This window comes from Oryctolagus cuniculus, chromosome 5 (genome assembly GCF_964237555.1).
Source record: "Oryctolagus cuniculus chromosome 5, mOryCun1.1, whole genome shotgun sequence".
Lineage (NCBI taxonomy): Eukaryota > Metazoa > Chordata > Mammalia > Lagomorpha > Leporidae > Oryctolagus > Oryctolagus cuniculus.
Genome location: NC_091436.1, coordinates 15,365,862 through 15,378,549, shown reverse-complemented (window position 1 = coordinate 15,378,549; position 12,688 = coordinate 15,365,862). Strand labels below are relative to the sequence as shown.

Sequence of the window (12,688 nt, the reverse complement as noted above, 5' to 3'; positions counted from 1 at the left end):
ATAGTACTTTACACTTTGTGTTTCTGTGTGGGTGCAAACTGTTGAAATCTTTACATAGTATATACTAAATTGATCTTCTGTATATAAAGATAACTGAAAATGAATGTTGATGTGAATGGAATGTGAGAGCGAGTGGGAGTTGGGAGGGTTGCAGGTGGGAGGGAAGTTATGGGGGGGGAGCCACTGTAATCCATAAGCTGTACTTTGGAAATTCACATTTGTTAAAGAAAAGTTAAAAAAAATTAAAAATTTGATGAACTGCTTTAAAGCTATTGAATAAACAGAATTTTAGCTATCTTACTAATGATTCAGTTGTCTTACTTTTAAGCTTGGCTTATTTGGGGCATTGAATAAATGTATTTTGAATAAATGAGAACTGATCATAGCTTGCAATTACATTGCTTTATGCCTTCGCTAAGTGCCTGCAAGCAGACTTAGTTCGTGCCTCCCTGAAAAGACTTGTTTCATTCAAAGACTTGCCTTGATCCTTGTCTTGACTTCCACTTACCTCAGCTTGTATGCTCCTGTTTCTTATTTACATTCTTTGGGTTTCTCTTTACTCCTTTCCATTATTTCAGGCCTGGATAACTACTCTTGCCCTCCTGCCTCTCCCTGCTCTATTCATTTATGGTTTCTATGGCTTACTTACTGCACTTTGGTCAAGAGGTTGGTCTAGCTGCACTCTAGGTGATTGGCAGAGGCTTTCTCCCTCTGTCTCTGTGGGGTCAGAGGGCTCATCAAGAGCCTCGAATTACACAGTCCCTGAAACATACAGAAAGCATGCACATCATCATGACTCAAAATACAGTACCTGTCAGGGGCTAAAGCTGCCCATAGAATGCATGAGTTAGCATTCTTATCACCAGGCCTGTGGCCCAGCATTCCACACAGGTGTCAGTTTGACTATGGCCATTCCATTTCCAATTAGAGTATTTTGGCCCCTGTTACCCACATGGGATACTTGGATGGAGTTCCAGGCTCCTTGCTTTGGCCTGGACCAGCCCAGTCCTGCCCATTCTCGTCATCTGAGGAGTGAACCAGCGAATGGAAGCACTCTTTCTCTCCACCCTCCAGTCCCCCCAACCCTGGAAGCTCTTGCTTTCAAATAAATCAATCTTTAAAAAATATTGAATGAAATCTTATAAATAGTACAGTTACATTGTAGGACATATTCTCTATGGTAGAACACTTATTTCTTTTTTTTTTTTTTTTTTGACAGGCAGAATGGACAGTGAGAGAGGAGAGAGAGAGAGAGAGAAAGTTCTTCCTTTTTCTGTTGGTTCACCCTCCAATGGCCGCCGCGGCCAGCACGCTACGGCCGGCACACCGTGCTAATCCGAAGCCAGGAGCTTCTCCTGGTCTCCCATAGGGTGCAGGGCCCAAGTACTTGGACCAACCTCCACTGCACTCCCGGGCCATAGCAGAGAGCTGGCCTGGAAGAGGGGCAACTGGGACAGAATCCGGCGCCCCGACTGGGACTAGAACCTGGTGTGCTGGCGCCGCAAGGCAGAGGATTAGCGTAGTGAGCCGCTATTTATCTTTAAAGCCTAAAGTTTCAAAATATTTATTTTCATGTACTTGAGAGAATCATCCATCTGTTGGTTCACTCCCCAAAAGGCCACAATGACCTTCTGCCCAGGACAAAGTAAGGATCCCAGAACTCCAGCTGGGTCCCTCATGTGGGTGGGAGGCAGCACCCAAGCCATCATCTGCTGCCTCCCATGATCCATCAGCATGAAACTGGATTAGAAATGGAGGAGTCAGGACAGGAACTGAGAGTCTGATAAAGGTCATGGCCATCCCACTGCATCACAATGCCTGCCACATTGAAGGAGCATTTCAGTCAACTTAAATCTATTATTTAACCAAAAAACACATGGTGTTTATCAAGACACCCATTTGGAGTCATTACAAATGCTTGGGTGTTTTCTAGCACCTTTACCAATTCCCTAGTACTGAAGCCTAGCACACAGTAGGACCTCAATGAATATTTGCTAAATTATCACATTTAATTCACAAGTGATATATTTTCTACATTTCATTTGAAAATCTGAGTTCATTTCTTTTAATGTAATTTATTTTTTTTTATTTTTTATTTTTGACAGGCAGAGTGGACAGAGAGAGAGAGAGAGATAGAGAGAGAGAAAGGTCTTCCTTTACCATTGGTTCACCCTCCAATGGCCACTGCAGCCGGCACGCTGTGGCTGGCGCACTGCGCTGATCCGAAGCCAGGAGACAGGTGCTTCCCCTGGTCTCTCATGCAGGTGCAGGGCCCAAGCACTTGGGCCATCCTCCACTGCACTCCTGGGCCACAGCAGAGAGCTGGACTGGAAGAGGGGCAACTGGGACAGAATCCGGTGACCCAAGCGGGACTAGAACCCGGTGTGCCGGCACCGCAGGTGGAGGATTAGCCTATTGAGCCGTGGTGCTGGTCTCTTTTAATGTAATTTTAAAATTTCTTTTTTCATTGATATCACATAATGCTTTATTATACGAATACACTGTGTATTTTTCAAACTGGGGTAAGTTTCTTTAGCCTAGTAATTTATCATTCCTGTGTGGAAAAAAATATTCAAAATCCCCTTGTCTAGCTTTTCTGAAATATACAGTACATTATAGTTACCTGTATTCACCTTATTGTGCAATAAAACAAGAGGGAGAAAGGTGATTTCTTTTGATGCTGATATTCACACCAGTGAAAGTAATCTCAATTGGTGCACATTTTACTTGAAGAGAAATTATCATATGTAAAGATGCCTAATTGCTAATGGTTAAAGTGGTGTTACTTGTAGAATGATTTTAGCACTTTGGGTGTTTCTATGCTTCTGAGAAGCCACAAACTGGTTCAATCCCAGAAAAAATGCTTGTGACTTGATCTCATATGAGGCCTGAACTCTGGCTCCAATAGAACTTCTCCTATTTCAGTGTACTAAGGGATAGAAAATCAGGACTGGATTTTACTGTATTTGTACAGGTAGAGCAGACCTCACAGTCATTTTCTCATCTGAGAAACCAGATGATAGGAAGCTCTTTGTGTGTGCTTGTGTGTGTTGATGGTGGTGGGGGGTGGAAAGGTTAAGTATAGAAAATTTGAAATTATCTGAGCACATCAATTGTTGGGAAGGGATACAGAGCCCCAAGATAAACCCACATAGATAGGCTCAATTGATTTTCAACAAAAGTGCCAAGAACACAATGGGGAAAGGTCAGACTCTTGAATCAATGTTGGGAAAACTAAATATCCACGGACAGAAGACACTGTACAGGCCTTTATCTCACACCTCACTTAAGAATCAACCCCAAATGTATTAGACTTAAATGTGAGACCGGAAACTAAATCTAGTAGCAGGAGGCATAGGAAAAAAGCTCTTCAACATTTGTCTAGACAATGATTTCTTGGTTCTGATCCCAAAAGAATGGTCAATTAAAGCTAAAACATACAAAAGAGAATGTGCCAAACTGAAAAGCTGTTAACACAAAGAAACAATCAACAGAGTAAAAGTAAAACCTGTGTAGCGAGAGACAATATTTGTAAATCATACAACAAATAAAGGGATAATTCCAAAATATATAAGGAGCTCAAACTACTTAATAACAACAAATCATCTTTTAAATAAACAGGCAAAGGACTGGAATAGAAATTTCCCGAAAGATGACATACAAATGGCCAACAGATATATGAAAAAATTTATGACATCACTGATCATAAGAGCAGTATGAATGGAACAGAATACAATATCACCTTATACACACTAAGTTGCCTATTACCAAAAAAAAAGTGGTCAGAAAATACTTATTAGCTATAAATTGCCTCACTATATATAAATAAATGTATGTATGTATAAATGTACACATATATCTCATTCATATATATTATATGAGATATAATGAGGAGTAGAAATCCCTGGTTAGCAGTTTGTTTTCCACGTAGACAGTGAAATTCAAATCTATGGCACAGCAAATAGGTACATAATCTCAATGAACAAAATGTGTTATTGCATTAATGTGGTAAACCAATATTTTCAGTTAGGTTTGTGCTATCAAAGACGATGCATAGAAAGTACATTGGAACTTAAACCATACACAGTAAGATAAAGTCCCAATTGAATAAGTGGCCATTTGCAACAAAATGGATGTAACTGTAAACCATTACACTTTGTGAAATAAGCCAATCCCCAAGAGACAAATATCTTATGTTTTCCCTGATCTGTGGTAACTAATAGAGTACAAAAAATGTAATGCATATGAGCGAAGTTGACAATTTGAGATTGTCTCTACTTGTCTCTACTGCTGAGGAACAGTGTATTTTTCTTCTTACTATTTGCTAAATTCTTTACTTAGTGGAAGGTTGTGATTATAAAATAAATTCAAAGTATGTCATTGTAAAAATTGAAAGAATAAGAAAGAGAGCATGATGGATGGTAGGAGTGTGGGCAGGAGGGAGAATAGGGTAGGAAGTATCACTAAGTTTCTGTTCATATGAAATATGAAATTTGTTCACCTTGTATAAACAAAAAAATTGAATAAACAAGCCTAATCTCACCACTTCCTAAGGCCACTGCTCCCACCAGCCTTACCCCTGCCCCACAGTGGCAAGACAGGAGAAATTTTGTCAGCCCTCTTTTGAGAATGGAGGCAGGGATGAGGTCTGGGGGCCAACTACCAGTCACACTATTATGTAAATGTATAAATCTGTGGGCCTATCTTTGGAAAAATAAAGAAAAAGAATTGCAGTGATAGGTGTAGATCTCAAAAATTTGAAAAAAGTGAAGAAAGAAAGGGAGAGGGAGGGGATGGGTGGGCGGGAGAAAGGGATTGTCATTACATTCTTAGAATTGTGTCTATGAACTACCTTGAATCTAGTCTTTGTATTAATGGTATATTACCATGAAAAAATAAGTATCAGAGGGAGAATAAAAGGAAAAAAAAATCACAAGTTTAATGGTAAGTCTCTGAGGAAATCAAACATTTGGAATCATCAGCAATAAGTTCCCAAACAGGAAAATGTAAACTGGAGAATTCCTGAAAACACAATGTCTCTGAATTGCTGGTACTGCACATTCAGGAGGACCCGACCAGCCCAGGTTCTGATCGGGCCATGTGTGCAGGGCTGGTTATGCTGTAAAGTTTCTCAACCAGAATTTTACCTTATGTTGCTCAAGTTTCCGCTGTATTGTGTTTGCTGTTTCTTCATGCACCTGCTGCACTGTTACTTCCTCTCTCAGGGCCACCTCTGCCCTATACAGCCAAGCACCTATGGTGCCCAGAGGTGCAGGAAGAGATTTATCAAGCTGTATGTGCCAATCAAAGAGCTGAAAAAAATTGAAGTATGAAAAGAAAATATCTTTAGTACAGAAAGCTATACATAAAATTTCCTTAAGAATTTTAAGACTACATAGACTTAAAGTTAATGATTGCAGGCCTATTTAATAAACACCACATAAGCAAATATCTATGGTCTGAGTCTTATACTTTGCGGATTGGGAGGAAAATTAGTTACAAGCAAATTCCAAGGAAACAAAATATTAAAAATGGAAGTTGGTATGCTTTGAATATTTGTTCCCCCAAACTTAGGAGTTTGGTCCCCAAAGTCTCATGTAAATAGTTCTGAGAGGGTAGGAATTGAATCCTACTGATGTTTAGTGATGGAGTCTTTGGGAAGTGATGAGATTGCTTCAGGCAGTTAGGGGGAGCCCATGATTGAATCCTGGTGGCTTCATAAGGGACTACATAGACACAGATGGATAGATGTGCTCCTTGTCCCTTGCCATGTCATGCCCTGTGCTACTCTGGGGCTCTGCCAGTAAGAACAGCTTCACACTGGCTGAACCTGTGGGGTCTATCTGTTCTTACACTTTGGACATCAGAGCCATGAACCAACATTAACTTCTTTCCCTTATAAGGTTAATTGCTGCAGGTACTTAATTGTATCAGGAAACTAATGCAGAAGGCTATCATGGGAAGCCAAAGTACTTTCCTTCTCACAGAAACAGCATCAAGTGCCCACTGATTGTCAATGTGACTTTTGATGAAAGTTAACGACTGGACTCAAAGGATGCAGTGGTTATACACTAGCAGATGCTAATCAGAACAGAATCCCATTGAAACCTCCTACATAGTCAGAGCAAGACCAGAAAGGTGGAATCCAATAGGCAGATCTAGATACAAACAAGTTAGCAAGATTCTATTTTAACCCGTAAAGGTTTTTCTAAACTTCTGTCAATGTCTTCCATCTTACTGGGATATCAGTTTGGATGGGGCAGGGTGTTTAGGAGTTAAGCTATTCTTTGTTGGTGTCAATGGGAAAAAACTTGAGATTATCAAATAAAGAACATATGGTAAGCTAATGACAAACATTCCTATTGGTGGTTTAAGAGTTCCAGGCATTTAAATCTTGGCCTTCAGCATGAAAAAAACATTAATGTGAAAGATAATGAGAAGTGTTCCATCAGGTTCATGAATGATCAAACAGAGGAAATGCTTGAATAAAGAATACAAAGTTGGGGGCCAGTGCTGTGGCACTGAAATCCTATATGGACGCCAGTTCATGTCCCAGCTGCTCCTCTTCTGATCCAGCTCTCTGCTTATGGCCTGGAAAAGCAGTAAAATATGGCCCAAGTTTATAGGCCTCTGCACCCACATGGGAGACAAGAGGAAGCTTCTGGCTCCTGGCTTTGGATCAGCTCAGCTCCAGCTGTTGCTGCCATTTAGGGAGTGAACCAGCAGATGGAAGACCTTTCTCTATGTTTCTCCCTCTGTCTGTAACTCTCTCTCTCAAAAACAAACAGGGGCTGGTGCTATGGCTTAGCAGGTAAAGCCATTGCCTACATTGCTGGTTTCCTATATGGGAACTGGTTCAAGTCCTGGCAGCTTTACTTCCAATCCAGCTCTCTGCTATGGCCTGGGAAAGCAGTTGAAGATGGCCCAAGTCTTTGGGCCCCTGCACCTGCATGGGAGACCCAGAAGCTCCTGGCTCTTGGCTTCAAATTGGCCCAGTTCTGGCCATTGCAGCCATTTGGAGAGTGAACCAGAAGATGGAAGACTTCTCTTTTCTCTCTGCCTCTGCTCAAAAAGTAAATCTACTTTTTTTTTAAAGTAATACAAAGTTATATGTCAAAGCCTGAACATTGTTTGCTGTTGATGAAACTTGGTTACAGAATATAAAAAGGGTTAATTACTGGGAATATTCTAGATTCATCTCTTCCAAATAACTCAGAATTAAGGTATATAAATATAAAGTAATATACATGGTCTTTTGTGATTTCAATCTATTGCCTACCAGAGGTGCGGAACCTTTTTTTCTGCCGACTGGACTTTTACAACATCATTGAAAGGCCATACAAAATTATCAGCTTAAAAATTAGCTTGTTATTGATTTATTGAATTTCAATTCCTGTCTGTGGTTGCCTTGGCAGTGCCAGCCCAAATAATTTTACTTACCTCATATGGCCCAGGAGCCAGATATTCCCCTCTCTAGTAACGGCTGATAATACATGTTGGATAGGCAAGGCAGGAAGATAGCTGGCAAACCAAGCACTTCCACTAACTTACAGGAAGATTTGACAAGAGGACAAAGATTGTCCCAAAAGTAAGCCTTTCCAACCCCAGAAGCAGCAGGCCCTGATGCAATATCATCATTTAGAAAAAGATGATAAACATTATGTGCTTGACTAAATTTTGCAAGCCCTAATAAAATTAATTGTAGCGGTACTTACCCTGGAGGACACTCTGTCCCAGGATTGTTTTAGCAATGCTTGGTCAAGTGACAATTTGCTGTCTCTGTGTATTGGTTGGATTAAATGCTCAATCTGTTTCCTTTTTATTTCATATTGAACTCTGAAGTGCTTAAAGGACTAGAAGAGGAAAAATAGCAACAATATGGCAGTGAGTCAAAAAAAGCAAAAGCAAAGGAAATCACATTTCCTAAATAACAACCCATTATATTTGGATAACACTCAATAAAAAGTTATCAATGTTGTTAGTAAAATTAATGGCAGGGGGCTGGCACTGTTGCATAATGGGTAAAACTGCGCCTGCAGTGTCGGCATCCCATATGAGTGCCAGTTTTAGTCCTGGCCACTCCACTTCCAATCCAGCTCTCTGCTATGGCCTAGGAGAGCAGCAGTAGATGATCCAAACGCTTGAGCCTGTGTACCTGCAAGGGAGACTAGGAAGAAGCTCCTGGCTCTGGATTGGTGCAGTTCCGGCCGTTGTGGCTAATTGGAGAGTGAACCAGCAGATAGAAAACCTCTCTCTCTACCTCTCCTTCTCTCTGTGTGCAACTCTTTCAAATAAATAAATAAATAAATCTTTTTAAAAAAACTAATGGCAGTCAAGATACCAGTAGAAGTTACCATTTATCAGGCCTGCAGTTTGAGATTGACCCTGTGTTAAGTGCTTTCTACATAGTATCCTCTCTGGTTCACTGTGTAACCCTACAGCATGGAAATGTGTTGATTTTGTAACCCATAAGTGACTTGGCAAGGACAAATAATGGATGTAAGACTAACACCTAGGATTTTTCAATGTGAGTTAAATAATTTACACACCAGTCCATGTTTTCAGGAAATATAGTAAACAGGAGATAAATCTCTACTAATAATTGCAGTACTAACTTTATCTCACACTACCATAGAACTTAGAAATATCAAAATAAAGCTGAGTTAAACATAACTAAATTTTGGGTGGATGTCTGACACAACCTTAAGATCTTACTTAGGACATCTACTTCCTTTATCAGAGTGCCAGAGTTAGAATTTCTACTTTATTTAGGATTCCAGTTTCCTGGTATCAGAATGAGCACCCTGAGGCGTAGCAGGTGATGGCTCAAGAACTTGGGTCCTGTCACTCATGTGAAGCCCAGACTGAGGTCCAAACTCCTGGTGTCAGCCTGGCCTGGCCTCTGCTGCTGTGGCACTTTCTGACCATCTCTGTCTTGGCTCTCTGCCTTTCAAATAAATAAATATATTTTTTTTAAAAAATACCTCAATTTGTGTTTAAGTAATCCTGTGTAAATAAGTTTACATTAGTGGAATTAATTTACATAATAATCATTTGCTTTAATTTTAAAACATTAAAATATGCTAAAATATACTTGAAATAAATCTATATTACATAGACATAACCACAATGGTAACATTAAAAGGAGCTAAAACCCTACATTTTATATTAATATAGTCTAAAACGTGACTCAAAGTTCAAATGTGAATTAAAAATCAGATTTTAATGTAAAATTACAAATTGGGACAAGAGAACAGCTCTACAGAATCTAGCAGATAGCACGCCCGTATGAGTTACAAAATTGTGAATGAAGATGCACATTCACATGAAGAACACTGGGGGGAGATGGTGAGTAAAAATTTTTACAAACGTTTTCTTTCCATTCCCTCTATCTGAATAAAATTTTACAAATATCCAAATATAAAATTGATCTTTACTTTCATTCCACAGATCCCTATGCGTAAACTGGAAAATACAACATTTATAAATTGAAATATATTGAATGCCTAATACAGAGATGAAGGCAATGTTCCTAATATTCAGATTTCAGATAGGATAGTCACCAGGCCCATTTTTAAGAGACTAGTGATCATCCTTGAACTGAAGGGTATATTTCTGTTTTACAGTTTTCTAGTCCTTGGTTTATTCCTTATTTAATATCATTTGTACAGCATGTAACCTTGAATCCTTGATCACTTAAGCTAAAACTAAAACTCACCAATGGATGAAATAAGTATATTCACTTTATTTGTTCATTTCTGTTTTCAATTTACTAACTTGATCTTTTTTTGCTTTTTAAACGGAACTCATCCCAGAAATTTTTAATTTGGGGAAAAATATCACTTTTGAGTTTCTACTGCTTTGCTGATTTAACAAAAATATTGATGGTATCATCCATCTAAATTCAGGCATATTTTATACATATGATTATCTCACAAATACTAATACTGTAGATAACTCTTTATTGTCTGCCATCTTGAATCTCTTACATCATTGGACCCTTTTTTGTATCAGAGTGATAAAATAAAATGTAGATTATAATATTCTATAGAATACACAAAGACTATACTTAGTTTTCTCAGCAAAATGAAGTGATATTTGAATTATATGGAGACTAGCAGACCACATAGAATAAATCATTCAGTTTAATGGGAAAAATATGTTGTATGACTAAGTCTTGGAAGTGGATATGGAAAGCAGAAATCCAATTAATGAATTGCAGAAAGCCACTACTCTGACCTCAACTTGATGACAATAGTGTTGATCTATGAGGTCATAGGAGAAATTATCTCCACACATGCCTACTTTAAATAGTCATTTTGCAAAACTTTATTACATTCACTTGTTTTAGTACTTTACAATTTGGTGCAAGTCTTTTCTTTTGGGTGAATTTCGAGTTAGATGAAAACTAACACATGAGCATGAGTTCTACAAAAGCAATGACTCCCTATTTCTCCTGAGTTCTGGAAAAGGCAGGAAGCTCAGAGCTCCATATGCAGTGTGAACAAAATGTGACTTCAAACTTCCTATTTATATAGTAATGCAGCTATTAAGTCAAATGCAAACTTAAGATGATGCATATTTCTTTAAAGACTTTTCTCACTGATGTAATTTGAGACTAAACAGATTGAATGACAGACATCAGTTGTCTTCATGAAAATCTTTTGAAAAATTGAAATCTTTTTCATACTTACCTGATATTTGTCCTGCAAATTTGATTCTGTCATCTGTGCCCTTGTCAAATCTCTTTCAAATTGTTCTACCCAAACTTTCATTTCCTTCAAAAGTAGCCTGTCTTCTCTCTGGAAACCAGGAGATATCATTTTATTATGTAATTGTGCATTTATTTCCTTGCTTGATCAACATTTGAGTGATCCTAGAGTAAACAAGTCCCAGATGTTTCTGATTTTTTTCTTTGCACCATGCCTTTTGGAGAGTAATATGCAAAAATAACTACAGAAAAACAGCTTAGTTATGTTTTTGAATACCAAAATTATCACTTCTATCTCCCCCCTTAAGTAGTACAAATTTAGCAAAGAAAATATACTCAAGAATGTCCCAAGTATAAACATACACAGAAAGAGCAATAGATGGAATGAAAACAGACCTGTGAGGTGCTTCCTACCCCAAGGCCATCAGTGACTCAGGGGTCTGTTCTGGATGGGATTAATTTTGACTAAATTCAAGAAGCTACAGTCATAATATTGTAGACTATCTACACTATTATTTTAAGATAATATTTAATATTCTAACAAGTTACATGTGGACAGAAAACACATATATCTTGTTCAATGTGGTGTTTCCAGACCTTGGCAACATGATCCCCATAAGAGATCTACCAAATTATCTACTAAGTGAAGGCATCCAGGCCATCACTCACATCTCAAAAATGAGAAACAAAATTGAAATTGACATACATGTTTTCAAAAAATAGGAGCCATTACAGCACTGATTTAGTGAATATAACCCAATGTTTCATCAAGACCCTGTCTTCTAAGTAGGTCAGAATAATCATAAATACATTCCACCATTTTTTTTTTGAACTGGCAATTAGCTTAAAGCTATGGATTTTAAGTTTTTTCTCATAGTCTTGTAACAAACATTAAGAAGCCTCCTTAAATTGCCTCCTCTCCTTCCAGGTTACAAACTCCATATAAGTCTTTCTAGCTCCAGCCTCTAACATTGTGTGATACTCAGAATCACTCAATATCATTGTGGAATAATGATTAATTGGTAACATAGTAAGAGAAAGAAATGGAACTAGAACCCAGGATTTCCCATGACTTTTCTGCTTTTTATTTTTTAAAGAATGATTTAGATGAGAGAGTTAGAGAGAAGGACACACGGGGAGGGGGAGGGGGAGGGGGAGGGGGAGGGGGAGGGGGAGGGGGAGGGAGAGGGAGATCTCTCATCCACTGGTTCACTCCCCAAAATGCCACAACACCATCCAGGTTTCCAGTGTGGATGGCAGGGGCTCAATTCTGGGCCATCTTCTGCTGTGTTTCCAGTCACATTAGCAGAGAGCTTGATCTTGAACTAGTGCCCATATAGGATGCTGGCATCATAGGCAGTGGCTTCACCTGCTGCACCACAATACCAGCCTCCCGCATGACTCTTTTGAATGAATAGGTGAAGTAATCAAGGCACATGTTTTAGCACCAGTTGACTTTTAGTTCCCCAAACGGCACAGATTCTCATGACCTCAGAGCAAAAGGTGTTTTCAGTGTCCAGCGTACCAAGTCTACCTCCAAGGTATCAGAGGTACCTTGAGTGAGTATTCTCAGTGGCCCACATTGCAAGGGACCTCATCATCAGCCTCCTAGGAAGATTTATTAACTCTTGGACACAAAATGCATATGAGATTACCCTAAAGAGGAGCTCTTTGTGGTGAATTAAAATGATTTAACAACAAGTTATCTGTGAAGAAAAGTTTATATTCTTTCAAATCAATGAATAAGTTTTAGGGGCCAGCACTGTGGCATAGTGGGTAAAGTCGCTGTGTGTGATGCTGGCATGACTTGGTGCCAGTTCACTTCTTGGCAACTTCACTTCTGATCCACCTCCCTGCTAAAGTACCTGGAAAAGCAGCAAAGGATGGCCCAGGGCTTGGGCCCCTGAACGCACGTGGGAGACCTGGAAGGAGTTCCTGGTTCCTGGCTTCAGCCTGGCTCAGCCTTGGCCACTGGTC

General features: G+C 39.2%; 1 protein-coding gene across 26 annotated transcripts in view; it reads right to left on the bottom strand.

Moving 5' to 3' along the window:
• Positions 1-12,688, bottom strand: part of SYNE1 (spectrin repeat containing nuclear envelope protein 1) — a 551,595-nt gene that overhangs the window by 376,279 nt on the left and 162,628 nt on the right. For 25 of the 26 annotated variants that reach the window (XM_051855247.2, XM_070073379.1, XM_070073388.1 and 22 more), the window contains 3 exons: positions 10,695-10,802; positions 7,716-7,853; positions 5,148-5,312 (listed from right to left, as the gene is read on the bottom strand). The exons of the other annotated variant lie outside the window; for it this stretch is intronic. In XM_051855247.2, the coding sequence (XP_051711207.2) occupies positions 5,148-5,312; positions 7,716-7,853; positions 10,695-10,802 (411 nt within the window). The remainder of the gene's footprint in view (positions 1-5,147; positions 5,313-7,715; positions 7,854-10,694; positions 10,803-12,688) is intronic. 26 annotated transcript variants of the gene reach the window in all.